At 46.5% G+C, this 27,552-nt stretch overlaps 1 protein-coding gene across 3 annotated transcripts in view; it reads right to left on the bottom strand.

The window, feature by feature from the left end:
• Positions 1-27,552, bottom strand: part of PACRG (parkin coregulated) — a 418,828-nt gene that overhangs the window by 194,495 nt on the left and 196,781 nt on the right. For all 3 annotated transcript variants that reach the window (XR_001594835.2, XM_016128098.2, XM_016128099.2), the window contains exon 3: positions 10,614-10,785. Coding sequence is in view for 2 of the 3 variants with exons in the window: in XM_016128098.2 (XP_015983584.1) it covers positions 10,614-10,785 (172 nt within the window). In the remaining variant the exon portion in view is untranslated. The remainder of the gene's footprint in view (positions 1-10,613; positions 10,786-27,552) is intronic.

The raw sequence follows: 27,552 nt of genomic DNA, 5'->3' as shown, positions 1-27,552 counted from the left end.
AAAGAGAATATGATTCTGCAGCTTGAAAGAGAAGAAATGTGTTTATTCTCGTGTTGATGGCCCTGAAAGCTATTGTCAAGATATCAAGTGAGGACTTTGAACTCAAGATTTAAGGTTTCAAAAAAGGTCTTACATGAGAAATCTATTGACGTTATAGATCAACTAGTGGAAATTTTCTATTCGGAAAATTGGATTTCTATTGTACCGCTTACTGCCTTCAAGTATAATCAACAAGACAGAGTTTCCAGATATATAGAAATTGTTGCAGAATAAGGGAAATTTAAAATCAAAAATGGTAAAACTTATTCATCTTAGATTGTTATAAGTAGATGTATGATTTTCTCAAGCATAAAATCTATTCTTGCTATAATTTTTGCAAAGTGAGAACATTTTCTACTATTAGATATGATTCGCTACTGTGGAATCAGGAAAAATGGAAATATTTCTACTTCTTTTAAAACTAGAAACACCAAACACAATGCAAAAGCAAACAATAAATTTCAAAAGATATTTTTCACATATGTTACACATGTTAATATCTTCGATACACAAATAGCTATCACAAACCAATAAAAGATTGAATCTTCTATTCTACTAGGAAGACCAAGTGTTGTAGGTGTAAAAAAATAAAAAAATAAGAGATTGTAAGATGATGACAAGGTCCTTGCAATCTGTGAAGTCAACCAAGGGTTGCCTTGCCTTAAAAAAAAAAAAAAAGAAGAAGAGTGAATCTTCTAATTAAAAGAAGGGCAAAGAATATGACCAGATAATACACGAATTATTAAATACAAATGAACAGTTACTATTCTAGAATCTTCGACTTCACTGATAATTAAATGAAATACAGCACTACTTTGTAGTTTTAAATATCGTCTTAACAAAAAATTTAAAAAAATTTAATACTCAATGTGGAAAAAGGGTTGGGAAAAGAGGCACCCTCAAAGATTCCATGTTATAAACCATCACAATCTTTCTACAGTGATGAGCAAAAAACACTTGAACCAATAAGTTTACTTTGGGGCTTTTAGTCTTAGGAACTGTACAGCGGTGGGGAAAGAGCCATAGGAAAGCATGATACAAGTATCTCTATGTGTAATTAGAAACAATGTAAGTGTTTCAAAATCAACAGCTTATTTAAGTAAAGTCTAGTATATCCATACGACAGAAAATTATGAAGTTATTAAAGTCATCGAATAAAAATATTTTAATAATAAAGTGTTTATAAGATAGAGGTGAGTAAAGAAGTAGGTTATAAAGACTATTTCCACTATAATCTTATTTTATAGAATAAAATGTAAACAGAAAAAATACTGATATTCACATGCTAACAGTAGATACTACCTTTTCCATAGGCATATGTAAACATAGGATTTTATTCTACTAAAAATAAACCAAACATATTTTTTACACTGCTCTTAAAAAATTATAAATACACTTTGCATGTTTCCCTAAAAATGTTATTCTTCATGATTATAAGAATGCTTTAATATAGCAAAATGCATGAAGGTCTCCTCATTCTTTCTCAATATTTTCTTGATTATTCTTAACCATAAATATTTTCAGACAAACTTTAAAACAACTTCATCAGGTTAAAAAACATGCCTGGCAGTTTGATATAAATTTCAATATATTTGGAGAATAATTTGGGGAAAATTATCATCTTTACTACAGAATCCTTCCATTATAAACATATATCTCTTCAATTTTTCTTGTTTTTAATTAAATTCCTTAGAAAAGCTTTATAGTATTCATGTAGATTTTGTATAATTTTATGGGGTTCATTCAAAGGAATTTCATTTTTTTTAGTATTTATGTAAGATCATTTTATCCTAATATGCTTTCTAAAAATAATTGATAATACGGAAAAGCATATGAATTTCATATATTTATTTATAACTGTTAAATTAATTTCCTTACTGGTTGTAATTTATGTTTCTGAGCAAATTCAGTTGTGTTTTATAAGTAATATTAAAAACATTACTAAATTGATCTTTGTTTTCTAATATTTATTTTTGGTCATATGACAAAGGCCAAAATTTCTAAAAGAAAATATAGTGCTATAATGCTTAGAGTAGGCATTCTAGTTTTTAAATCATTCCTATTTATTTTGTATCTGAAATAATTTATTTTTATTTTAGTGTGTAAAATACATAATGAAACTGTCATTGAACCATTTTAGGTGGACAATTAAGTACATTAATTACATTCATGGTGTTGTACAATTATCACCACTAAGTTTTCCCAAAACCTTTTCATCACCTCAGGCAGAAATTCCACACCCATTAAGCAAAACCTCCCGTCTCCCTCCCGTCTCCCTCCCGTCTCCCTCCCGTCTCCCTCCTCTCCGCCCCTAGGCACCTTTAATTTACTGTCTCTCGCTAGGAATTTGCCTATTACAGATGTCTTAAAGTATTTTAAGTGTGTTTTTTTTATATACTAAAATAATATTTGAGATTGTGTGCCCAATATTATGTTAGTTGAATTAGATTAAAATAGACATACATTTTGTTAGTTCAGAGGCACTAACCATACAATTTATTAAATTATAGGATAGCATAAACCAAACTATAACTTAAAACCAAATTCAGGCTTCAAAATTTTGGAATTCTTCTTCCAAAACAGAACTCAAGTGCTATACAAATAGATAAAACATTGCCCAAATTCTCACACTTTGGGCAATTAAAGTGTCATAGAGTTAGCTCAGCTATTATAGACATGGATAAGCCTATAATAAGCATTACGATGTTTTCTTTAATTCATGTTTTCCAGTAAGTGTTGTATTGAAAAAGCATCATTTTTTTTTTCTCTCATACCATACAGAAAGGAGCTATCTTTATGCAAAATTCAGATTTTCCATCAAAGCTTTGACATTACGAGTGGTTAACTTTTTCACTTTTTTTCATTCACAAGAATATATTCTGGCCTTAGGACCACAGAACACGATCTGGCATTGGGCGGAAGCGTTTGGTCTGCCTACCGTCTGGTCCGTAATCTTAAGGATGGCAGTACTCACTTTCCAAAACAGTCCCCGCGACACAGACCACAGCATCGCCTGATCAGAACTTGCAACATCCTAGACACAGAGGAACCTGAAGAGCGGCCGAGCGGACACACAGCTTTTCGGCCCCCTGTCCCGGGACCGCGGGCTCGGTTCGGCTCGAGGGGGCAGGTGACAGCCCCGGCGCCATGCTCACGGCGTTGCCACCGAGTTACAGCTCTGCTCCTTCCTCGGCTGAGAAAGGTGTGTCTACATCTGCCACAGCTTCGAGGCAGCAGAAGAGTCACAGCATGAAGGTGTCGCACGCACAGGCTTTTTTTTTTTTTTTTTTTTCACAAAACAGGGAAGCTGAGAGCCGGGCTACAGAACAACAGTGAGTAAACGTGTCGGTATCCAAGAAGAAGGGGCTCTTCCTCCCCAAGGAACGCGTCTAAAGTGCTACACCCTACCAAGCTTGACGGCAAGACCTGGCTCCGCGCTGGGGCTGACGAAGCCAGCAAAGTGGGCGCTCCCAGGAAAACAGGAGTGCTTGGCTGGGGCCACCGGGGGCCCCCTGGACCGGGCCAGGCCACGCCGACCTCACGGACTCTCCTAAGGTGACTCGGGAAGGGGGTGACCAACAGACGCCGCCGTCCAGGCACCCGGCGAGACCTCCCCGCAGGCGAGGTGCAGAAACGGGGAGGCGTGGCCTCTTCTGAAGTGTGCGAACGCCTGAATGCAAGTAACAGGCACCAATGGCCTGGCGTCAGCCCGCACTGCCTCACACCGGAGAGCTCGACACTGGGCCCGGGCCGCTCTCCAGCTAATGCTCTTCTCTTAACTTGGATGGAAGTTAAAGGACAGGAATCTCAGGTTTCGGGTGGCCCGAAGTTGGGACGCCTGCAGACACGTGACCATGAAGGCGCACCAAAGGGGCAGGAGCACGTGCTGCCCTCGCCGCCTGCCCTGGCGCCGGGCCCCACGCTCCGCCCGCGTGACCCGCCCAGCCTTCCATCACGTGGGGCAGTCCGTGTCGGCCCCGCGAGGGGCAGGGAGGAACGGGTGGCCGGAAGGACGCGGCTGGTGTGCGGCCGCGGCATCTGGTCCGCAGGAGCCCGAGGCCTGTGTGCGGGGCGGTCGCGGCCCACTCCTCCCAGCGACCCGCCGCGCCGGGGCCGGACGCGGGGTGCAGGCAGGAGTGTGCGGAGCTGCACGGACGCGGGCTCTGCGCGACCCGGCTCGACGGGGCTGGGGCCTGAGCTGGAGTGGGCCGGGCTTCAGGGACAGGCGTCGCGACGCAGCTGGCGACTCGTCTGACGCGGCCGTGCGGCGAGCTGCGGCGCTGACCGGGTGGTCTGGCTTCCGAAACCCTGCTCTGAGCCATCGGGCTGCCCTGCAGGAGTCGTAGGGGTCGTCTGTGTCCTCGAGACTAGCACGGGGCCAGCCAGCAGGAGCTGAATTCTGTCTGAAAATGCGACGGGGCGATTTTCAGCTCCTTCTCCCTTTGACTCGATTACACCTTTTTGGCCGGAACAGCTGTCCTCTCCCTTCCCGTCATTTCTGTCTCCGATCGCTGCGACTCGTTGGCCCTACGCAGACGGGACTTCCGTCCCCTCCTCAGACGCCTCTGCGACGCCTCTCCTCTGCCCCCGACGGCGACCGCCTGCCCTCACGCAGAGTGACACCGGCTGTCAGAGTGGGGCTTTCGTTGCGGGAATGCAGGGCGGGAAGGTGCTGGACACAGGGAGTGAGGGCGCTGGGTGGGGGGGCGGGGGAGCGGCCCGCACCGCTGGCCGCTGAGCTGCCTTTCGCAGCCCCGCCCGCTCACCGCTCGCACCCAGACTGGCACGTGTCACTTCCTGAGAGCCGCGTGTCAGTCACCTGACCTAGGCGCTGCTCCATGACCTCACCGGAGGATCACGACCGCTCTATGCAGTGCCTGGGAACGCCAGGGGATGGACTGACCTGCGCCAGTGGCCGGGGCCGGCCTGCCCTTTCCCGCGGCTCGCCAGCTCTCCCCGGGGACGGAGAAGGGGGGTCCTCGGCGTCAGCCGCTGAAGGCTCCTCAGAAAATGGATGTTTCAGGGTTTCGGATTCAATTTCTCTCAACAGCTATGAATTCTCATTCGGGAATCCAAATTGGCCAGCAGAGGGCAAATTCGTCGCGGCACAGATTGACCCCCAAACCTCCGTGGCGGGGCACAGAGAAGGACGTTTTCCCTCAGGGTGGCCCCTACCCACCCAGGTGAGTGCGGGTGAGCGGGAGGGAGAGCTGGGGGACAGCGCTCGGGCCCTGAGCACACACGTCGCTTCCGCTCACAGCCCACCGGCTAGCTCGCCCCATCGTCCGCACCCCCGAGCCCTGCGGGGGCAGACGGCCCCCCGCCCCCCCCCCCGCCCCCCCGGTGACTGCGGGGGCAGACGGCCCTCCGCCCCCCGTGACCCGGCCGTCGCTGTCCCGTGTGCTCGGGAGGCTGACTCTTCTCTCCCGTGCTGACCTGGACTGTGGGTAGGTGACGTGGTCCAGGTCAGCCAGGCCAGTAGGTTCCATTCCCCTGAACGCAGTTCAAAGCCTGGCAGGAGCCCCTCGCTGGGAGGATCATAGCGAAACCTTGACTTTTTTTTCCTGGGAATTCAGGGACAATGACGCTGCTCTTTAATACAGGCGTAAGTAAGTAACGTGTCGTCCCAGGATCTGCACGGAGCTTCCTGAAGCCAAGAAGACAGCCAGCTCTAAGGTGAGCTTGCGGAGCACAGGCCACGGAGTGACGCCACCAGGTGACGCCGCGCCTGAAACAGGCAGGAATCCACAGGCGGCGAGGCGCTTCCACCGTCTTCCTGCATTTCGTAATCAAAGTAATCCTAAGTAGCATGCTCTTTCCCATAACCTCAGAACGAATTAGGTATTTCCTTCCTAAATTAAAAATTATTACTTTTTGTAGTTATTGTCACTTTTAAAAGAATTTATCTAGAAAACTTCAATATGTATAAGTAGAATTATTAGAGCACCAATAAAGGATAACAGATTTCAATTGTTCTTGCTCCTTTCTAATTAAATAGAATTCTCGAAACAGTTTTTGTTTGCGACGTGGCTTCTCATGCCTTATCCTTATCGGGTATGTGTTTTTTCCCATGGGGTATCCGGAACGAGCGTGTTTCGCTTTTGAAAGTGGTGCTGGTCCAGCGGCTTCACTGTGCCCGCGCGAGCCTGTCCTGTGCAGCTGGGGGACTCAGCTCACTAGAGCTGCCCCGACGAGGCCGCCGTCCTGCGTCCCACCTGCCTGCAGGTCGGTGGGATTTCCGCACTCCTCCGGCAGCCGGGCTCACCTGGCCTCCTTGCAGACCGCCTCACGAACACCTGCCGCTGCTCGCGGAGAGCGTCACGTGACAGCACAGCGCTGGACACACGGGTTCACCTCACCACTTCGACGACGTCTCCACTGTGTCCCTGGACTCCCTGCTGTTGCGTATCAGAGGCGCTTCCAGGGCGGTTTTCATGTGCTGCGCAGCGCAGCGGCGAGCCCGATGCCACTTGGTGCTTCTCATCACGACACCTGCACAGACTTCGGTACGGACAGCAGCTCCGGGCCTGATCGGATTAGCTCTGCAAACGTTTCACCGCATCCCCTGCGCAGCAGCCGGCACACTCGATGCCGCGGAACATGCTACTTTCTAACATCACGTTCTCAACGGCAGGAGGAGGTGGTGGTGGAGGGGACCGGGCTGCGGGCAGGGAGGGGGACGCCGCCTACCGGAGCTGAGCTGGGAGGCCCCTTGCCGTTCCGACCTGGGGGCGAGAGAGCAGGCGTTCCTGATCGGGCGCGAAGGCATGGAGCCGGCAAGCCGAAGCGGGCCCCGCGGGGCAGAGGGGTCGGGGCCCAGGCACGTGGGAGACAGCATGGAAGAAGGTCCAATGCAACCTTGGACTGGGGCTGGCTGTGCGGAGCCGTGGAGTGTGGTGACTTCCAGGATGGACCGTGTCAGTGCCAGAGGGAGGCCCCCTGAGGCCTCGCTTCCACTGCTGCTACGACCAGCGACGGTCGTCGGGCCAGGCCTCCAAGGACAGTGAACCGGGCCCCCGCCAGCCCGCGACAGGTACGCGGCACAGGCGTGAAACAGGCCTCCTGGTCGCCTACTGTTTCAAGCCTCTGATTATGGAGCCTGGTCGTCACTTCACACCACCTGGCCTGTTCTCATTGGTAAAACTCCCCGTATCGTCTCTCGTCTTAGTTTTTAGAACAGAAACCTTCGAAAATGAGGCATACCGGGCCACTGAGTCCCGATGGGCGTGGGGATGCATGTCTCCAGGGAGATGATGACCGGTGGGTCATCTGATATCCCCAACATCGGGAAAACCACCTTCACTTGCCGAACCCTGACATATGTGGCGCAGGCGGCGAGTCCACATGGACGAGCAGGACGAGAAGCCGCGGCCCGCGCCCAGCAGCGCGAGCTGTCGGGGAAACGTGACATCACCACGGAAGACGAGACTCACAGCGAGTGGCGGCCCTGTGACCGCAGCAGCAGTGGCAACAGCCGGTGACTGACGTCACCGAAATCGTGATCTGGCCGTGAAAGGGCGGAGGGGGAGAGAAGGTCGATTTGGGGAAGAGAGCCCAATTCTTACCGCTTCTCGATGACTGGCAGTTCCATCAACACTGTGTGGCTGCGAACGAGCTCTCAAAGGCTGTCACTGTGTCTGTCCTTATGGAGGAGAGAGTCCCAAACCGAGAGTTCGTGGGCCGCCCTTGGTGTGCCCAGACCCCCGGCCGCCCCCGCGGTCCCCGTCTGGGTTGGATGTGAAGGCTTCAGAGGCTCCCGCTGGTATTGCTCTGCCGGGGCCTGGCGGGGTCACGCTCCCCGCACGGGATGGAGCGAACGGAAATCTACAGCCCGCAGCCGACCCCGCTGGGCGGTCCCTCTCGCCCCATGCTCCATGCCACGGTGCTGTCGCCCTCAGCAGCTAATGCTCCGTTGCCAACCCTGACTCCTTTACGCCGGGATTCAGGGGCGGGGGGTCTGACCCGGAATAACTTCCGGTGGAAATCAGAAGGTGGGAGGAAAGGGAAGTGCCACAGAGCAACGCGAACGGGACGCGGTGCTGGACGCACACCGACTGCCCCAGCCGTCGCGGAGCCCGGGGAACCAAGCCGAGAAGGGGACGAGGAGGGGACGGAGCTGCTTCCTGCCCCTCCTCATCTCAGAAACCCCGGAGCCAGTGGCTGCGTCCGTTTCTCATTCTGGTATCATCAGCCTTAGAACGAGCTGAAATAAACCCCCCATTCTGGAGACGGATGAGCAGGGACCCCAGCGCTCTGCCTGGCAGGGGCACATCGACGCGCTTTGCCTTCACGGCTACTCGTTAGAATTTGAGAAATGCCACTCAGGAACTTGCCAGCCGGTGACGAGAAGGTTAATTTTTGCCCCTGGAGAGAGTTAAAATTGTCCTAACAGCACCGTTTGAAAACAGGGGACTCTCAGCTGTCACATGTCATGCCAGTTATGCGCATCGGCCTGTTTCTAGATCCATTAGCCTCGTTCCGGATTTCGCCTGAGTTAGTCTTTGTATGTAATGTTTTTGGCATCGAGCTAGAACTCTGCGTGATCGTGCATAGTTAATCAGTGTTCCTTCCTGAGAGAAGTCTGGCTTTTAGGGATGAAAAGGGACCGAGAAGAAAGAAGCCAAGTTCGATTTGGTATCGGTATCGGTATCGGAGACCAGGAAGGCGGGCAGTGGAATCTACCGAGACAAATTCCCATTGCTTCCGGAACCATAAACTATCCAATTCACATACGGTTAATATTCCCTGACAAATCGTATTTACTGAGTTATTAATAACGTTTGCACTCACCAGCAAGTGACCTCCAGAATGTGTCCAGTATAAATTTTGCCCACATCACTTTTCTCTTATGTCACTTAGGTATCTTCGAGATACAAACAAAATTAAGAATCAGGTCGCCTTGGCCTGCAACGCTCTAATTCGGTATGCTAGGATGGTAAGTCGTATCATCGAACTATCTCTTAGAACTCTCCTCTGCCCTTTGGTGGGGGCCTGCGGGGAGCCACCCGAGAGGGCAGCGATCGCAACATGGATTTTAAGGACAGGAACGGTTGCTGTTCTGCTGCTATTCTGACGTGTGCGGGAGGAGACCACCACGCGCTCCCGAGGCAGTTCCGGGGAGAACATTCTGGGTGTTTTTTAATTATCGGTAAAACTCGTGCATCATCCTTTAGAACACGTCGCATGTCCACTAGAATCTGACCTACTCAAAAGCCGTGACGTGCTAGGATGAATCGTGCTTGTGAGCGGTTTCACGGAGGCCCAGTGTCAGGTCCCTTCCTGCAGGTCAGCCCGTCACGTGCCCTGCTTGGGGAAGGGCTGCTGGTTTGTCGAGTCCCTTTTAAAGGGTTGTTTTTCTTTCTGTGTTCCTTTCCACAAAAAATCTAGAATTCTAATGGTAATTTTAAATCAACAAAAAGTGACCACAGATAAAATTAAATAATCCAAACTGAGAAAAATGACTCAGTGTTGGCTTCTTTTGTTATTTTGGTCAACACACATGGTGAGAGCAACCCTGAGACAGAGAGTGGGGTTCCCCCAGACCCTAAGAGACTAGGCAGGCCCCCTGTCAATCACCTTGGGAGGTGGTTCATCCCGAAATAGGAACTGAGGCAAATCTGGGGGTGGGGACGCAGGGACCTGCTCATCCCTGTGAAGCCAGGGACAACGGGCCCACATCTAACGGGCAAAAAGCCTGGGGCAGCTCCGGCTGGCAGGTGGGGCTCCCCCAAGGAGGTGCTCAGAGGCCCCGACCCTCTGCTCTCGGTCCCCACTGCACAGTGACGGTCGGCAGCTTGGTGCCAGCAGAATCCGGGGCACAGTGGTGTATATTGAGGGGGGCAGGCCTGGCCACTCGGACTTGAGGGGAGAGGCCTGCTGGCCCCTCCCAGAGCCCTGTCCTGGTCGGGTGGCTCTATTACAAGGGTCAGCAGCGGCTGTGGCAGTGAGGTGCGGACACTGGACGAGGAACAACTAAGGGGCTTTTTTGGGAGCCATCAGAGGCTGTCACACTGGGAAGAGAAAATCTTGGGAATGGTTTTGGAGGGGGCTCTTTCAGACCACTAGTCCAAAGGGCCTTATGTCAGAAGAACGTGGCCATTGGGAGCATGGACACAGACAGACAGACAGACAGAGGCGGTGACAGGCTACTCTAGACTTTTCCCAGGGGACCTATCACAGATTAAAACCCTCCAGTATTCAATAACGTTAATGTTTTCTCCATTCTAGACTTTTTTTCCCCTTAAAAGTATGAATCCTATGACTCAAAAGACCCCTAACATAATGGTGCTCGTGCTGCAATTTAAAAGACAGGGCGTCACTAACAGAAGCCTGGAAGTCAGCGGCGGTCACCCACACTCAGACGCCCCCTGTCAACTCCGCGTGGTGCGCTGCTAACGAGGTGTCGTTCCTGGGAGGATTTTAAATCACTGCGAACCCCTGCAACTGAGCTTGTTTGTGTGGCTAAGCGCAGAGCGGTACCAGTATGTCAGAACTGGGACGTCGGGCCCCGCAAGTCCATGTAGGAAACTCCCGCAAACCTCAGAGGGCCCCAGGCCGCGCGCCTGCACACTCACTTTTTATCGGGATGATGAGCTGCGGGATGACGGGCAGGATCTTGTTGCCCCCGTGCTCCAGCATGTCGTGGATCCCTTGCCGAGCAAAAAACTCATAGGGAAACGTCATTTCACAGAGCCCGTCGAAAAACAGAGGCAGATAGTGGTGGTAATCCAGCTTCTCGATTTCCACCTGAAAGGAGAGAGGGAGAGGAAATGCCATATGAAAACACCGCGGGGCAGAGGGGCCGGGCCGGCCTCGCAGCTGCCCCCAGCGCAGGACGCGCGGGCGCCCGGCCTCCGGGGGGCTCCGACGCACCAGCTCCTCTGGGAACCGGGGGCCGCCGACTTGCCTTTCTCCGTCAGCAGGAAGGTCACGACCGTGGCCCTCCGAACCTTAGCAGGTTAAAATCACAAAGAGTCTACATTGGAAGCATTTTTAAAATTGATTTTTACCATTCGGCACAATGGGGTTCAATGCACCATTGAAAAGGATTTAAGAGCCCCACAGCACGAAAGAAGGAAATGTAAAAGAAAAATAAACAGTTGCGAGATTAGCACTGGCACTTCTAACAAGAATCGAACAGGGTGCGCGCACAATGCATTCCTGCGGCACGAGACGAGGGGTAAAGCATGACCGAGGGGCTGTTCCCCGGCGCTGGACGACGGACACCAACGGGGTGACCCGGGACGGACCACTGACGCCTCAGACCTCCCGCCCGCTCCCTCTGGGCGCAGAGACACCCCGCTTCTCCACCCCCGCGTCCGTCACCCTCCACGGTGCCTCCGCGGTCCCTTGTCGCAACCCGCGCGATCATGCCCAGCGCCAACGGGACATGGGGCTGACACAGGGCTGAGAATCGAGGTGGCGCGCTGGCGTCTGTCCCCGGGGCGGAGGTTTGTGCCAGCCCGGGCCCTCCACTGCCTGGGGCGCCCAGGACCTGACCTGCTGCCCGCAAGGTGACAGAGGCGATGACGACGTCATGGAGGAGAGACGCCAACGGACCCAGACTGCGGGCACCGCGCACCTGCAGGGCTCGGGCCGCAGCGCTCCCAGCAGGAGGCGCAGAGCTCCCTGTGTGCGAGCCCTTACGAACGCGCCCAGCTTCTCCGATCACCTTGTCATTCCCTGAGCAGCCCGTCGAGAGTGCAGAGACGCTCCCTTTTCTAGGAGGGTTTTTAGATTGTCTGGCTCCCTCCCAGCTGGAGGTGCCCAGAGCACCTAGCTACACGCCAGCCTGCTCCTGGGGGCGAGAGCTGCTAAGAAGCCCACCACGGGCCGGAGTGTTCACCGTGAGTCTCAGTTGATCCAATGTCCTTCAGTTCCCCAAGCCGGAGGTCTGTCTCTAGTGTACTCGCGGACTTCTCAGCCAACTGAGGAAGCAGTAGCCAAGAGCGGAGTGTCCGTGTCCTCTCAGAGGGGGAGCTTGGAAAATGACCCCCAAGTGGAGGTATGTACAGGCATTTAATTTTATTTCACGTTCTGTGTACATTCGTAAATTTTGCTTTATTCATGATAAAAGATTATGCAATGTGTCTAATATCAGTTTTCTCAGCGATATTTGTTTTTGAAAACATTTTAGAATATTATTTTGTACAATTTAAAAATGATTTATTGCTGTATCACTCCATTCCGGAAGATACTATGTTATAACTTTATCTCGTAACCTAACTTTATAATAACATTGTCATCTGTGCTTTATTTTTGTTAACATCATTGACTTTTTTTTTTTTTTTTTTTTTTTTGCTAATTCTTTTCCTTTTGGCTATTGTGGCAGTTTATATATGTCTTTTACAAGTAGCAAATCATTAAATTGTATCTTAGTATGTTCTGAGACTGTTTTTTAACACATTAAGTCATTCACATTTATGCCTATGTCTAGTGTAACCTCTGTCATCTTACTATCTTGGTCTCTGGTTGTTGTTTTTATTTTTTATTTTCTACTTGGAGTTTTGATTGTCTTATTTACTTTTTTTTTGCAATGATTTTAAAGGTAATGCAGCACGTTTAAATGTTTTATTGTAACTATCTCACAGCTGTCTCCGACATTTTAAAACATATTTATCTTGCTTTGAGAAGCAAGTTAAATATCTCCTACTAAGACTGTTGAATGCTAAATTTTCCTTGGAATTTTGTTGATTTTTTTTTTCTCTGTATGGTTTGGGGCAACAGCACTAATAAAATTAATAACGGCCACAATAAAAATGCCAATGTCTGTGACACCACACACTCATGAAATACTCATGTGTATTAGCTCATTTAATCCTCGTAACTGCTCCTAGATGCAGGTGTCGTGAGTATCCCAGTTTTCAAAATTAGGAAACTGAGCACAGGGAGGTTTAACGACTTGCCTACGGCGTGTGGCTAAGAAATGCTGGAGCCGGGGTTTGCACTCAAGCAGTCTGACGACAAAACGAGGTGCTGCTCCTCAGGCTATGTTGACAGGCACATTACGGTTCAGCATTGTTATAACCGTCCCGTAAATTGTTGTTTATCCTCATGTCCTTGTCCTCTTTAGCATTATTAATTTAGTCCATCGTGGCCTAAACTAACATGAATACTGCTACGACTCGCTGGTCCGGCGTATCTTTTTCAATCTGTTTGCTTTCTTCCTCTGACGTCATGTTTTAGAGTGGTTGTTTTATTCTCTTATTTTACAATGTCTTCAAAAAACAAATATTGAGCACAGACACGATTCTTATTTTCAAACCTTTTAAAAAAGAGGAGAGAGAAAAAAACAGTATGAGAGGATGAAGGAAGAGAAAACGAAAGGAAGCAATTGAGAGACAGCGAAACCTAATAAAAGACTGAGTGAGTGAGTGAGAGAGAGAGAGAGACCGAGGGAGAAAACACTGTGTCTCTAACTCCTCCTGGCTCACTGATCACAGCGGTTCCTTCCTACTGGAAACTGTCTTTTTCCGGCGAGTCCTTTTTCTGGCCTGTTTATCAATTATTAGGCATATATGTTACCACTGAGATCTGCTCCCTTGACGGAATAACGACATGCTGTTACGTTTTGAAGTCACAAACTTCTTTAAGCGCTATAGATATTGTTCTAATTGCTACAGGGTGATAATTTAATATGCAACTTTCTTTTCTGCTTGCATGTCTTCTAGGGTTCCTTTGTTTACTATTATAATGTTTCCGCTGATGAATTTGGCCTAGGCCTTGGGAAACCCTCTTACATTCCATTTGCAATGCAGAGGGTGTGTGTGTGTGTGTGTGTGTGTGTGTGTGTGTGTGCGCGCGCGCACGCACGCGCGTGTGTGTTGTTTTTAATACTATATCTGACTTCTCCTTAATGTATTTTTTTTCCGACAGGCTCCTTCTAGCTCCCGCGCCCCTTCCACACCGTCCCCCACAGTAAGGCTGCCCACGCTTCCTCACCCCCGTCCTCTCTTTAACCTGCTTCTCTACCACTCCACTGCAGCTTCTTTTACCCAGGTCACCAATAACCTTAATTTTGCCTAATCCACCAGTCCCTTTTGTTTTCATCTGTATAACACAGTCGACCTCATGAAGCTGACTGTCCTCAGCCTCCTCACACCATAGCCACCAAATTGGGGGTCACCCTTGACCTTCCTTTCTTCAAATTCTGGGTTTGATCCATCAGCAATCCTGCTGAGTCTGTCTCCAACCAAGTTTCTGTTTCATTTAACTTTCACCATCGCTCACTACCAGCTCAGCCTAAGCCACCAACTTGCCTTACCTGGATCGCCGCAAAGGCCCCCTAACTGATCTGTTTGTACCTTGGCCTCCCTACTTCTCTTCTCCGTACGCTTGGGTCCTGACCCCTTGCTCCTGGCCAGAGCCCCACCGGGGCGTCCCTGACCTGGTCCCTGTGTCCCTTCGCGTCACACTGTCCTGCAAGCATGCTCTCTGGAGACGCGGGCGCCTCTGAGCCCCAGACCAGTCTGGCCTCATTCCTCCTCGCGGCGTTCCTTGCACTCACTGTTCCCATCGGCTCCCGACGTCTTAGCTGCAGGCAACTGCACTCATCTGGGGTTCACCTCAGGGAGGCTCCCCTGCCACTGCCTACCACCCTGTTTAATTTTCTTTGTAGCCTTTATCATTTATTCATGGCTGTTTCTTAAGTTCTGTTATTCAGGGAGCTTGTCATTGCCTAGAAAGGTGTTTGACACACAATAGGTGACTGCTCAGTAAGCATGGGTTGAATTTTAACTTTGGCCTTTTGAATCTGTCCTGTGTTAACTTTGGAGGCACACTCAGCTAAGGGGCGTGGCAGATGACGTGTGACTGTCCCCGCAGCTGAGGGGGGGACTGTGGCAGAGTGTGCAGAGGACCTGGGGTTGAACACTGACGCTGTGGCATGAGGAGATGTAAGTTTCTATAAATTTATAGATTCCATGATTTCATGCATTCTACAAATACGATGCTATTTTTCTCCATCAGGAGTGCAGTAATTATGTACATCTCAAGAATTTTATGAGCATTTTAAATAAATTATCAGGATGGACTTCTTTTTAAAAAACTTTTATCATAAAATTCACTCATTGTAAGTGTACGATTCAATGACTTTTAGTACATTTACAGAATTATACAATATTTTTTTTCACTCCTATAAGATCCCTCATGCCCATTAAAGTGAATCTCCATCCCAGCCCAGGCAACCACTAATCTACTTTGTACTCTATAGGTTTGGCTTTCCTTTAATTTTATTTTTCAATTAGAGTTGACGTTTAACATTATTTTATATTAGTTTAATTTAATTAGTTTATATTAGTTTGATTTAATATTAGTTTATGTTAGTTTCAGATATACAGAATAGCAGCTAGACATTCATATAACTTACGCAGGAATCCTCCCTGAGTCTAGGACCCACCCGGCATGTTACAATGTTCCTGACTACATTCCTGCGCTGTATTCCCATATCCCCGTGACTGTTTCGTAACCAGCAATGTGTACTTGATCCTTTCATGTTTCCAGGCGGCCCCCGAAACCCCCTCCCGAGATGGGCTTCTTGATACTTCTATTTACCTTCATGTCACGGGAAATCACGAGGACTCTGTTTACTTTTCTGCTTACTTTTAAAACTTCAGAAGGAAGTTTCTGTTTTTACAGTAGCATCAAAAGCAAACATATGAATGGATGTCCATAAATAATATATCGGTAATAACATGTTCTCAGTATATAAAAACAAAATCTGCTTTTAAAAAGTCTAGATGCTGAGAATAATTCAAGATGAAAAGCAAAATTTAAAGAAAAGATAAATTAGGAAATCCGGTATTTATCTTTGTGTGTGTATTTGTCATGCTGACAACTATTCTTTAGAGTTCTAAGTTGTGGGCTCCATTTGCTCACTTAGATTTATAAAAGGTCATTTTTACTGTTTATTTAACAATGAACGTTTTTCAGTTTTGTAAATTACTTTGCTCTTAAGGTAACTTGTTTTAATAACAAACATTACACTTAATTATTTTTACGATTACCATAAAAATAGTGGTTTTCAAATGTTCATAAAATTTGAGACTCTTTCTTCAAAGCATATACAAGAAATCCAGAGCTAAAAGAAAGCTGTGTGCAGGGGAACACAGAGCAAGGGCTGCTCTACACAGACCAGCTGAAGTCACGGGCTGATATACCGATGGAGGACTGTCTGGATAGTAACTTCGAAAGCATCGAGTACTTCTAGTCGCAGAATTTCTCTTTAAAAGGAATTATGTTCTATAACTTTTTAAAGATCATGTGGTACCTACAAGTTACTGTATGATCTTTAAATCATACAGTAACCTTTGGTCAAAAGCAATAAAATTTTAACTAGACCTCGTCTATCAAATATAACATTTTATCCCCATAATAAACGTAGCAGGTAGGAGTCCTGAGCTGAACGGACAGAAACGCAACAAGATCGATGATTTTCATTAAAAAAAACCCCTCAGATCAGAAACTTGCTCTTCGACTCGCCATATCCTCGCTTCCGTCATCAGATAAAAGACCACTGAAAAGATGCTATTATGTTTCCTACAGTAAGTCCAAGGGTCTTGCTTAGAATCACAGACTAATGTGAAAAAAATATATAATTATTAATATATTATGGCTTCATTTGGTATTATGATGTTGATAAAATAAAGCTTTAACCTACAGCTTTTTAACCCTTGAGGCCGCTGCTGAGTTACTGCGAGAGGCCTTACACCTTACACAGGCGTGAAGTACTGTCTGCAGCTGGCGCACACAGCGTATTTCAAGAACGGACGTACTACTGGTTTTCAAATGTGTGTGGATGTGGTTATAATGAATCGCTGAAAATAATGTCATTTGACTTTTTCTCAACGATACTGAATATACAAAATCATGTAATAGTACATGAGATTTTTGATGCCCCCCCCAAAAAAAGGCTTTTTAACAAAAATGCTCTTTAGTATGAAAAAGAAGGATACTTCAGGGAGGATGATAGAAAAGGCTGCCACAGATCTTTGAACTGCTACAAAACTGGAAAAAAAAAAAAAAACCAGCAAAATGTGTTCAGTGCAAAGTTGAAGTCAGGAAATTCTCAAACGCTAAAGATAAAGATGAAACCCAGAGTCACAGAGGCTGAGTCCAGGTGAAGCTGTGTGACCCAGGAGGTGCCAGACACAGACCAGACCGGGAGACAGAGGCCGCGGCTCTAGCGTCTCGGGAGTTCAGGGAACACGGGGCGCCGGCACGAGAAGGGGGTTCGGCTGAACTTGCACAGAGCTGGGACTCCCGACGGGTTGTCCCGACTGTGACAGGGGACCAGAAAGTCTCTTCCCAGGAGTCCGTGGAAACACAGAGAAAGGTCCACGTTTATACAAAGCTCCAAATGGGAAAAGTCTCCTCTGAGCCACAGAACCCAAAGCAAATCTGAAGTAAAAACAAACAAACAAAAAAAGCAAAAAACAAAACAAAACAAAACAAAAAAACTGTGCCCAGACCATGGCGGGAAAAACGCCCACGACTCTGGGGACCAGACAAAACCAGTGTGAATATATTTACAGTCGCATAATCCAGGCAGGTGGGACTGCCCCAGAAAAACGCAATCCCAACTAAAATTTAGCCGTCATCGTGGTAATGCACTCATCATAAAGGAGACAGTAGACCTGTGGGCATGGGAATAAGCTCTGAAACTGGTAACTCGAAATAACAGGATAAAACCTGAAAAGAAATAATTTTAAAGTGTTTAAAACAACTATTTTACTTTTAAAAAGAACCAAGTAAAACTTGTAGAAAAAAATTCTAGTATAGTTAACTTAAAAATCCAGTTGCTGAGTTGACTCACAGAGGCACAGCGCTGAGGGCCTGGGTCACAGAACAGGGGGCGGACGTAGGAATGGCATGAAGAAGTAAGGCGACGGGGAAGGTGGCAGAGAAACCCTGACTGAGGTGCCCCTCACGTGACTCAAGGGAGCCCCAGAGAACACAGAGGGTGGGACCAAAGGCAGCAGCTGAAGAAATAATGGTCGAGAATCATTTTTAACTGAAGAAAGATGTGTATCTTTTCAGAAAAACCATAGAACTCCAAAGTCAAGGAAAAGATTTTAAAAGCACCGAGAAACAGAAGACAGATTACTTATAAAAGATCAAACTTAGACTGAAATTATGTTTCTAATTGCCAAAATGAGGCCAGAAGACGGGACAAAATTCCCTCAACATGCTGCAAGAACAATAACTATTAATCTACAATGCAATACGCAGCTAAACCGCCATTCAAAATAAGACAAGCTAAATGTATTTCACCAAGACTGACAGTTTTTTTTTAACCCATGAATCACTGTCCTTATCAAAGGATAAAATTTATTAAAAAGTGAGCTGAACACAGGACAAAGAAATGAGATGTAAGAAGTAACGGCAAACACATTGTGGAACAAATTGATAAGACTAAATAAGCATCAACTGTAAAAATAAAAGCTATAGTCACTATGGTGGGTTTACGAAGTGAAGTGACAATGCGGGAAGGAGAGGCAGCGTGATGAGAGGAAGGTGGTCTGCATCCAAGCGAGGCCCTCACGGTGCTGGGGTGAGGACAGTTGCTGCTTAACTTTAGACTGAGGTAATTAAGCACGTTAAAGTGCGAGGATACTTGTTGAGAGAATAGATACACGATTAACTTCCAGGAGAAGAGGATGCAGTAGAAAGGTTGAATAAAGTTTTATTGATCCAACAGAAGGGTGATTACCAGGTGGTAACCTGGTCTCGGGGGCAGTATGGAGAAAAGAAAATATGAAAGATCAATCCAAATATATAAAAAATTATAGTAAGTATAAATGGGTTAAATTTTCTTGTTAAAAGACAGATTCTTAAGAGAGGAAAATATACTTCAGTTATAAGAGCTACATTCAAAATATAATGACAGAAAGAAGTGGAAAATAAAAGTATAGTAATCGCGGTCTGAAAAATAAAGGTATAAAAAATAGAGGTATAGTAAAATCATAAGTATAATGTAGGATGAATTCCTGCAAGAGGCATTACTTTATCAAGGGTACAATATTTGCCATTTTGATAGATATTTCCAAATGGTGCTTCATAGGGATGGTACCAAGTTATGTCCCTATCAACAATAAATGAGAGTACATGTTTTTTTTTATTGCCTGTCAAAGAGAACGCTATCATATTTGATTCCTGACAATATTATAGGTAAAATGTATTTTATAGGATTTCACTACATTTCAGTATTGTTTTAAAACTTGCATTTTTCTTACTGTGAGAATAATCACCTTTTAAAAGCTATTTTTAAAAGTTATTCATGTATCCATTTCTGTGAATTATATTTTGTATTTTTGCCATTTTTTTTTCTAGTGAGGCATTGATTTTCTTAAGCTCATTTATATTAGGGAGATTCATCATTTGTGTGTGATAGAAGTTTCAAATTTTTCTTTTGCCATGCAGGTTTCTTTATATGTTTTAGAATCTGTTCATCATTTATGAATTCTGAATTTTGAGTCATCATTCGAAGGGCTTCCTTTCACTTTGTAGCACAGAGAACAGAAACTATTAAGAGAGATAATTTATTATAGTTTATCCTAGTTTTTTTATATTTCCTTTTCTTTACAGTTAAGTCATTAATCCACTTGTAAGTTTTCCTGATGTAAGGTGTGAGGTATGCTCCCAATTCTAGCTTTTTTCTAGGTATCTACTAAGTTGTCCCAATGTATTTATGGAATGTTCTTCCACTAATTAGAAGTATAATTTTATCGTGAAGCTTTGTTTCTTGACTTTTTATTCTATTTCATTGGCAAAACTGAAAAAGTACTAATGCACAAAGTCTCATGAAATTCCAAAATATCTGTCATACGTGCCACATTTTCTGAAGAAGAATAAACAACGAATCATCAATGAAAAGAGCCAAACTTTTAACTTCCACACATTTAGAAACTTAAAAGCACTCAAATAACTCAGAGTAAATCATTATGGAACTAACATATAACACATTAACAATTCGATCACAATGAAATTACTTAATCTTAAAAAAATAGAAAAATGTCCAGTTATCCAGACTCCTCTTAAGGATAGAAAAAGAAGGAAAGCTACACGACTCACACATGAAGCTAGCAAAACATGGGCACTAAAATCAGATGATGACAGCTAAATCTCAGTGATACAAACTAGAGTATTAGAAAAATGAAATTCAACAGGGTGTTGAAGTCACGGTCACTCAGGCTGTATTGCGGAAATATCAGGACATCTCAACATCATGTGTAACTTTTTGGCTTAAAGGAGGGAAAGTGAAATCATCTTAACAGATGCAAAATATTTGATAAAATCACTCATTAAGAAATAAAAACTCTAAGCAAAAATGTACAGCAAATATCGTATTTTATGGTGGGACTTTAGGGATATTCTCTTATGCTTAGAAAGGAGACAAGAAAACTGTTACCTACATTTTTATTCAAAATGTACAGGAGACTCTAGCTAATGAAGTAAGGTAAGAAAAATATGTATGAATATTGGAGAAGTGGGAACAAAAGTCTTATTTGAGGATGCTATGGCTATCCACATAGCATGCCTAGAGAAGCTACAAACAGTTTTAAACAGGAAAAGAGTTCAGAAAAATTGCTGTATAAAAGATCAACAGAGTAAAAATAATAGCATTTCTATATGTCATTAGAAAATAGCTTAGAAAGCATTTGTTAAATATTCACAATAGCAAGAAATGAAGCAAAACAAACCTGCCCAATGGTAATAAAACTAACAATTATGTAAGACTTACGGAGATAATTACGAAAGATATTGACAAGCATCAATAGAAGACAGGCAGAGAGGTCTATGAATAAATGGGTATACTGACTATGCTCATGGATGGGCAGACTCGGACTAACAAAGGCGGTGACTCTGTCTTAACACATCTACAAATTCAAGCTAAATTCAAGGCTAGTCTTCAGTGCGAGAGGTTCAGTGAGGAGCCTGAGACCACATTCCAGGTTGAGCATCTGGACTGGAGCCTCTTCCCATTGACCTGCTCACCTTTTTACTACCTTGACGGCTTGCCGTGTTGTTACAGCTACTGATGGCTCTGGCCAGCTGGAAAATATTAATTACCAAGTAACAAATCTGGACTTGGGAATGCAGAATCAAATTATTTCATGGAATAACCTTATTTTAAGTTTCTGTCAAAAATGCTAACAAGATAGCTAAAGGTCAGTTGTAAGCAGATCTCGAATTTATGCACACTTAACCTTTATTACCTGGGAATTGTGTGTGCCTAACTGCGGCAGTCAGTGAGTGATATTTTCAAGTGTAATAAATAAAAAAGACATAATCCCTTGTTCTATAGCTTTGAACATTTCCACCTTCTATCACCTGTCACAAAGTTAAAGCAATTTTCTAAAACTTTTAAAATAGCATTTTTCTTAACTAAAGAGGGATTTAAAAAGAGCAAAATATGTATTAAAATGCATCTTCGGAGTTTCTCTTTTATCACATCTCTGTATAATGCTAAAAATAGTATAATTTTGTCAGAGCTAGAGAGGGAATGATTATATTTTGGGATAACAAGTGTTCATAAAATGGAGAAGTAAGAAGCATACGATAGTCCTGAAAAGTGCTGGCAGAATTTTAGAAATCTGGACAGAGTTAGAAACAGATTATATACCAGTAGTGTTAATTATAAAACATGGCATTATTTTACAAAAACTGTCCCTGAATTAGATAACATACTGTGAACTTTATATTATACTCAACCAAATACATAGAATTAGAGAGATTAGAAAAGATTAATTCAGGTGAAGTTACTGTCATAAGGCAATTTTAAGAAGAAATCGTGATAGCAGTATTGGCTGTCTCTTCCTTCGGCATATAATTTTGCTACGTATAAATTCTGCAGGGATTAGTTACAAATTTATTAAAGTTCTTTATACTCTGGAGTTCTTCTATTCTTAGTCCAACGTCATCTAAGAAACCAAAGCAAAAATCACACCAACTTGCTACACTAGTTACAGAACTTTGCGGAACGTCAGGGAGAGGGGGGCTAGTCGGTGGGTTGGAAGAAAGGTGAAAGTGGCTTTGGGGGAATGCGGCTGATTTCCCTGAGTCCATGTGTATACGGGTTCCCTTTCTCCCACATAAAAACACCTTAAAAAATTTTTATTTTCAATTATAGTTGACATACAATATTATATTAGTTTCAACATAGCGATTAGACATTTATACAATGTATGACATGATCGCCCCAATAAATCCAGTACCAAACTGACACCGCACATAATTATACTATTCTTGACTGCATTCCCTGTGCTGTATTTTCCATTCCAGGGACTATTTCATAACTATTAAGTTGTTGTTCTTAATCCCTTCCCCTTTTCCATGCATCTCCCCAACCCTCCCTCTGTATCTATGAGTCTGTTTGTTTGTTCATTTACTTTTTTTTTTTTGATTCTACACATAAGTGAGATCATGTGGTATTTGTCTTTCTCTGCCTTATTTAGCATAATACCCTCTAGGTCCAATCATGTTGTCACAAATGTCAGGATTTCCTTTTTTTCTGAGTCATATTCCATTGTACATGGACCACTTCTTCTTGATCCACCTTTTAATAATAGCTATCTTAAAAAGTGTGAGGTGATGTCTCACTAAAGTTTTGATTTGCATTTCCCTGGTAATTAGTGATGTTAAGCACCTTTCATATACTTGTTGGCATTTTATGTCTTTTTTGGAAAACTGACTATTTAAGTCCTTTTTCCATTTTGAAATCAGGTTATTTATTTCTTTGCAGTTGAGTTGCAGGAGTTCCTTTTATATTTTAGATATTAATCCCTTATCAGCATTTGCAAATATTTTCTTCTATTCCGCAGATTATCTTTGTATTTAGTTGGTCATTCCCTGTTTTGAGTCGAGTTTTTTGGCCTGATATTGTCTCAGTAGCCTATTTTTGCTTTTGTTGCCTGCGCTTTTGGTATCATTTCCAAGAAATCCTTGCCAAGCCCGATGTCAAGAGGTTTTCCCCTATGTTTTCTTCAGGAGTTTGACCGTTTCAGGTGTTATTTCTAAGTGTGAGTTGGGATGTGTGCGTGTGCGTGCATATACAATTTTAAAGAGAGAACAGAACAGCCCGACAGTGGAGTAAAGGATGACTTGAGAAGATTAAAACGTAGGAGTGACTGTGCACTGGTGGGATCATCAGCTAACAGACTACGGCGGAGCGCCCGAACTGCGGCGCTGGCCCAGAGGGCAGGTTACAAGTGACAGGTGACGGACATGTATGAAGGAAGAGCTGTAAGGCTGTTTGCAGGGTTGGATGATTCGCTGGGCATGGAGAATAAGGAACACGGTGTGCTGTGGATCACGGCCAGGTGTCCAACGCACGGGACATTAGTGGGGGTGCTGTCAGGATGAGCGGGCTCGGGCGGGGACCGCACTGCAGGACGTCGTTTCAGTCTGAGTGCAGACTCTGGCTCCTCTGGGTGGACGTGCCCGAAGATGTGAAATATGGACTCGGGGTGTTGGAAAAGGGTCAGTCATGGGGAGGCAGATTTCAGAGTTGTTTCATGAAGATCATGGTCTTCTAAGAGTGTGACGTCAGAGGATCCTGCGAGGACTGGTCCTACCCAGGAGAGCAGGAGAGGACGGAGTGGCCAGGAGGAGACGAGTCGCCGGGACCACCGGTGTCCAGCAGCTTCTCACGCAAGGAAAGCATGGCCGGACGCCCCGCGGACCCCACAGGGGCGGCGAACGGTAGTCATGAGGAGAACGAAAGCTGACAAGTGTCTGACGGTAGGCGTGGACGCTGTGAAACACGTGCCAGGTGCTGCCTGTTTTGTGGCCCTAGAAGAACGGCTTTTCTTCATGGGGTGGGAATGGGTACAGAGGGACTCGACCCACCTCAGGAAGAGAGAACCATTGCGAGCACTTGGACCGTGCCGCGAGCGTTCGGGTCACACCAGGCCGGGGCGTGGGCCAGCCGAACCTCGGGACCCTGCCCCCGGGGACCACACCCCTGGGGACCGTGCCCCTGGGGACCCCGCCCCTGCCCGTGCTTTCCACGCCGCTGGGGGGAGGGGGAGGGGCGTGGGCAGACGCGGGCACCGGGGGAGACCGTGATGCCAAAAACACCGCCCCGCGTTGTCAAGCGAGGTTTGGCCACGTTTCTTTTCAGAAGCGAAACGCGGCTCGGCGCGCTCCGGCTCGCGTGCGCCCAGAACCAGGAGCTCCAGCCGCTCCTTCGGCGCCGGCGCAGCCGGACCGTGAGCCGGACAGGTGGGAGGAAAGGGGCGTAGTTGCGGGGCTGAGCCTCTCCGGGAGTCAGCCGCCCACGGGGAAGGCTTCGGGGGAGATGACGCCCGCCCGCAGCCCGGTGGCGCTGCGGCCCGAGGAGGGCGGCGGGCGCCGTGGCTCAGCGCGGAGGGCGGCGCGGTGGCGGCGTGCGGGGCCCTGGGCGCTGGCGTCACAGCGCCCCCATCATCTGCAGACGGCGGCGGGCAAACCGGCTGCCTCCCCTGTAGGAGGGGTCGCGAGCAGCAGCTGCCCCCAGGGAATGCTGCGAGGGGACACGCGGGGCGCTGAGGCAGGGGACGCCCCAGAGGTGCCGGCGAGCACGGCTGGGGAGGACCTCGGCCCCACGCGCTCACGGGGTCACATCCATCAAGAGCAACGGCCACCTGGTTCCTCCTCGGCCGCCACAGTCTTTAATGTTGCTTTGTTCCCTTTGTTGAAAGGGAAAAAACAAAACCAACTTTTGGGTATGCCAGCAATTTCTTAAACTATTCTGGTCCTGCTGTCATTCTGTTTAAAGTGACTGAAGAACAGAAGTCATTTGTGAAGGACACAGAACGCTGAGCCCAGAGAGCTGACAGGTTAAAACCGGACGCACACGGCGTCTGCCTGTCACGCAGGGGACTTTCAAGTAGGTCAGAACGTCTTTATAGAAAATGACACCATCTTTTGGGGTTGGTGTGGTATAACAATAGATCTAGAGGATAGAAACATTAAAATGCTGAGAGTCGTCTTTATTGGAATAACACTACTTTGTTAAACGTATTTTGAGTGCAGACAGTAAGCTGATAAAATGACTATGAATACGTATATAAGCTGGATAAAAAACAGTACATAAAATTGTTGATGTTGGATTTATCAACTAAAACCTTTGCCAATTTTTTAATTGAAAAAAAAAAATCATCTGCCTTGTAGAATCTCTGCTTCAGAGCTTATCCTTGAACCATATAACTAAGTGTTCTTTTACAGTACACCTCATATTATTACAATCAAGTGATTTTGACATTTTAGAACTGTATACCAGTGACGCGTGGAAAAAATACACAATCTGTACACCAGGTTGTACTTCCGGAAACAAGCATCTTCAAATCATGATATCCAAGCAGCTTTTTTTAACATTACCATTTTTTTTGTTTTTTGTCATAAGAAAGACTGAACTTCTTTAGTCTTATGATTAAAAAAAAAAAAAAAAGTATTTCCTTTAACTCCGTGAAGATTACAGAGAAAATTCAAAGCCACACGGAGTGAAAGGGCCAGCCTCACACTTCTCATAACGCAGTGTGGGGAGCCGGCGTCTCTCTTCTTACAGTGAACTCCGCCCCTCCCACGTCCGTTGAGACAGGTTCTTTGGGGAAGGTCAAGCATTGCCATTTCGGCTGCTCTTTGCCATTCTCCTCTTCTACCTCTGAATTCCTCGCATCGCCTAATCTCTGTGTCCCCGGGCTCCCCCAGCTTTGTGCGTGCTGCATTTTGTTATTAATTTTACGTGGCCACTTGTGTAGATGCCGTTATGCCTTCACATGTCAGCTACAAAGAGCTTCCAGAAGCTGAGTTTGTATACTCCCTGAGGACAGGACCTGTGTTTGGGTCACCACTGATACTGGAAATCGCCTGCCTCCTAGGAGTCTTAAAATGTGATGAATAAATGGATTGCTTTTAGTTCGAGGGTAAACCAAAACCTCTAAAGCAAAGGTTGCTGAATACTTATTTCATTCTACAACAAACATAGTCAGCTAAGATACCCGACATGCAAAATATTGACTTTTTTGTTAAGGATTTATAATACATTAAAGCACGTGAGATTCATACTCTTACTGCTGAACTTAAAGGCATCTACGCGTGTTCAAGCGTGTCGGTTTGCGTGGAACACGCTTCTGCATCCCACTCGAAAGCTGTCCCTGTGTCCTTCAGGGAGGATGACACCTTGGTGTCCCCAGGGCGTTTGCTGCTACCAGGTGTCCACTAAGCTGACATGTTCATTTACACTCTATCCTTACTGAATTGCGAACCCCGGATGCCACGTTCCATCTGTTTTTTGGGTCTGTACCATTTCGCACTAATTGCCAGTGTACAGGGCACCCCCTCTTGGTTGAATGAGTCGATAAGCAGAGTATGAAATGATTCCTGGACCCCGGCCTCTCCTCGCTCGCTCGCTGTCAGCGTGCAGCCAGACCTCCTTTCTAAAACGTTTTCTGTCCCTGTCGCTTGTCTCCAAAATGCCCTTCGACAGATGTGCACGGGGCACACGCTAAGCCAGTCGCCGCGCATGCTCCGTTCCAGACGGTGTCCCCACAGCCCCCTTCCGGCCGTGTGTCCTGACGATTCGCTCTCCCAACCTGGGTTCCAGTTCCACCAAGCGGCTGGCTCGTGGCTGAACACCTGCTGCTTCCCACGAGCCTGTGGACCGTTCTGTTTTGGTGCCGATCTATCTATTCTTCATGAAAGCGTACCGGTGCTGCCTCCTTTCCATGAAGTACCAGAAAAGAGTACAGACTTCAGGACCCAAACCCAGTCCTGGCCCTCCCTCTGCCACTACTTACGTCCTTGGGCAAGTCACCTCATTAGACTGGGGACAACAGAAAACACTTCAACTGTCTGTTGTAAATAATACATTAGCTCATCCACGCAAGCCATCTAGAACAGTACAGGTACGTGTCAATCATGATTACTGTCACGTTGCTCTGCTACAGCAGTATCAGACACGTTGGACTGTAATTACGAGGTTAATTATTACAGGTGTACCCAAATATTTACCTCCCCAAGACTGTGAACAGCCTTTCTAGTTATAGCCGGAACACAGGAGGAAGTGCCTCCCAGCGGGAAGGGGGAGTGAGGGTCGCGGAGAGGGGACATGGAGAACAAGCGGTCAGCGCTGGGAGCCCAGAACCTCCCGCCGAATGGAAGCTGTGTGTGCGTGTGTGTGTGTGTGCACGTATGTATGTTTGTGCGTGCACGTGTGTTTGTGTGCACGTGAATGCGTGTGTGCACGTGCGTGCGCGCACGCACGTGTGTGTGCACGTGTGTGTGGAGGCCTGTTTGCCTGCACGTGTGGGGGGCAGGGCTGGGGACATCCTAGGGTGCATGAGCTTCTTGGCGGAGGACAGTGGTTGCCTGTTGGCCTTGGTTTCTCAGGGCAAAGCCCAGAGAAGTTTCTAGCCACAGCAGGGACTGGAGACGGCGGCTCAAAGCCGGCGACAGGGCAGCAGCACGGCCGAATCCCAGTGGAGCCCTGCGGGCCGAGAGGTGGTACCCAGCTCGTGGCTACGGTTCGGAATG

The sequence above is a fragment of the Rousettus aegyptiacus genome, unplaced genomic scaffold (genome assembly GCF_014176215.1).
Source record: "Rousettus aegyptiacus isolate mRouAeg1 unplaced genomic scaffold, mRouAeg1.p scaffold_m13_p_1, whole genome shotgun sequence".
In the NCBI taxonomy this organism is placed as follows: Eukaryota; Metazoa; Chordata; class Mammalia; order Chiroptera; family Pteropodidae; genus Rousettus; species Rousettus aegyptiacus.
This window is presented reverse-complemented; position numbering and strand designations above follow the sequence as displayed.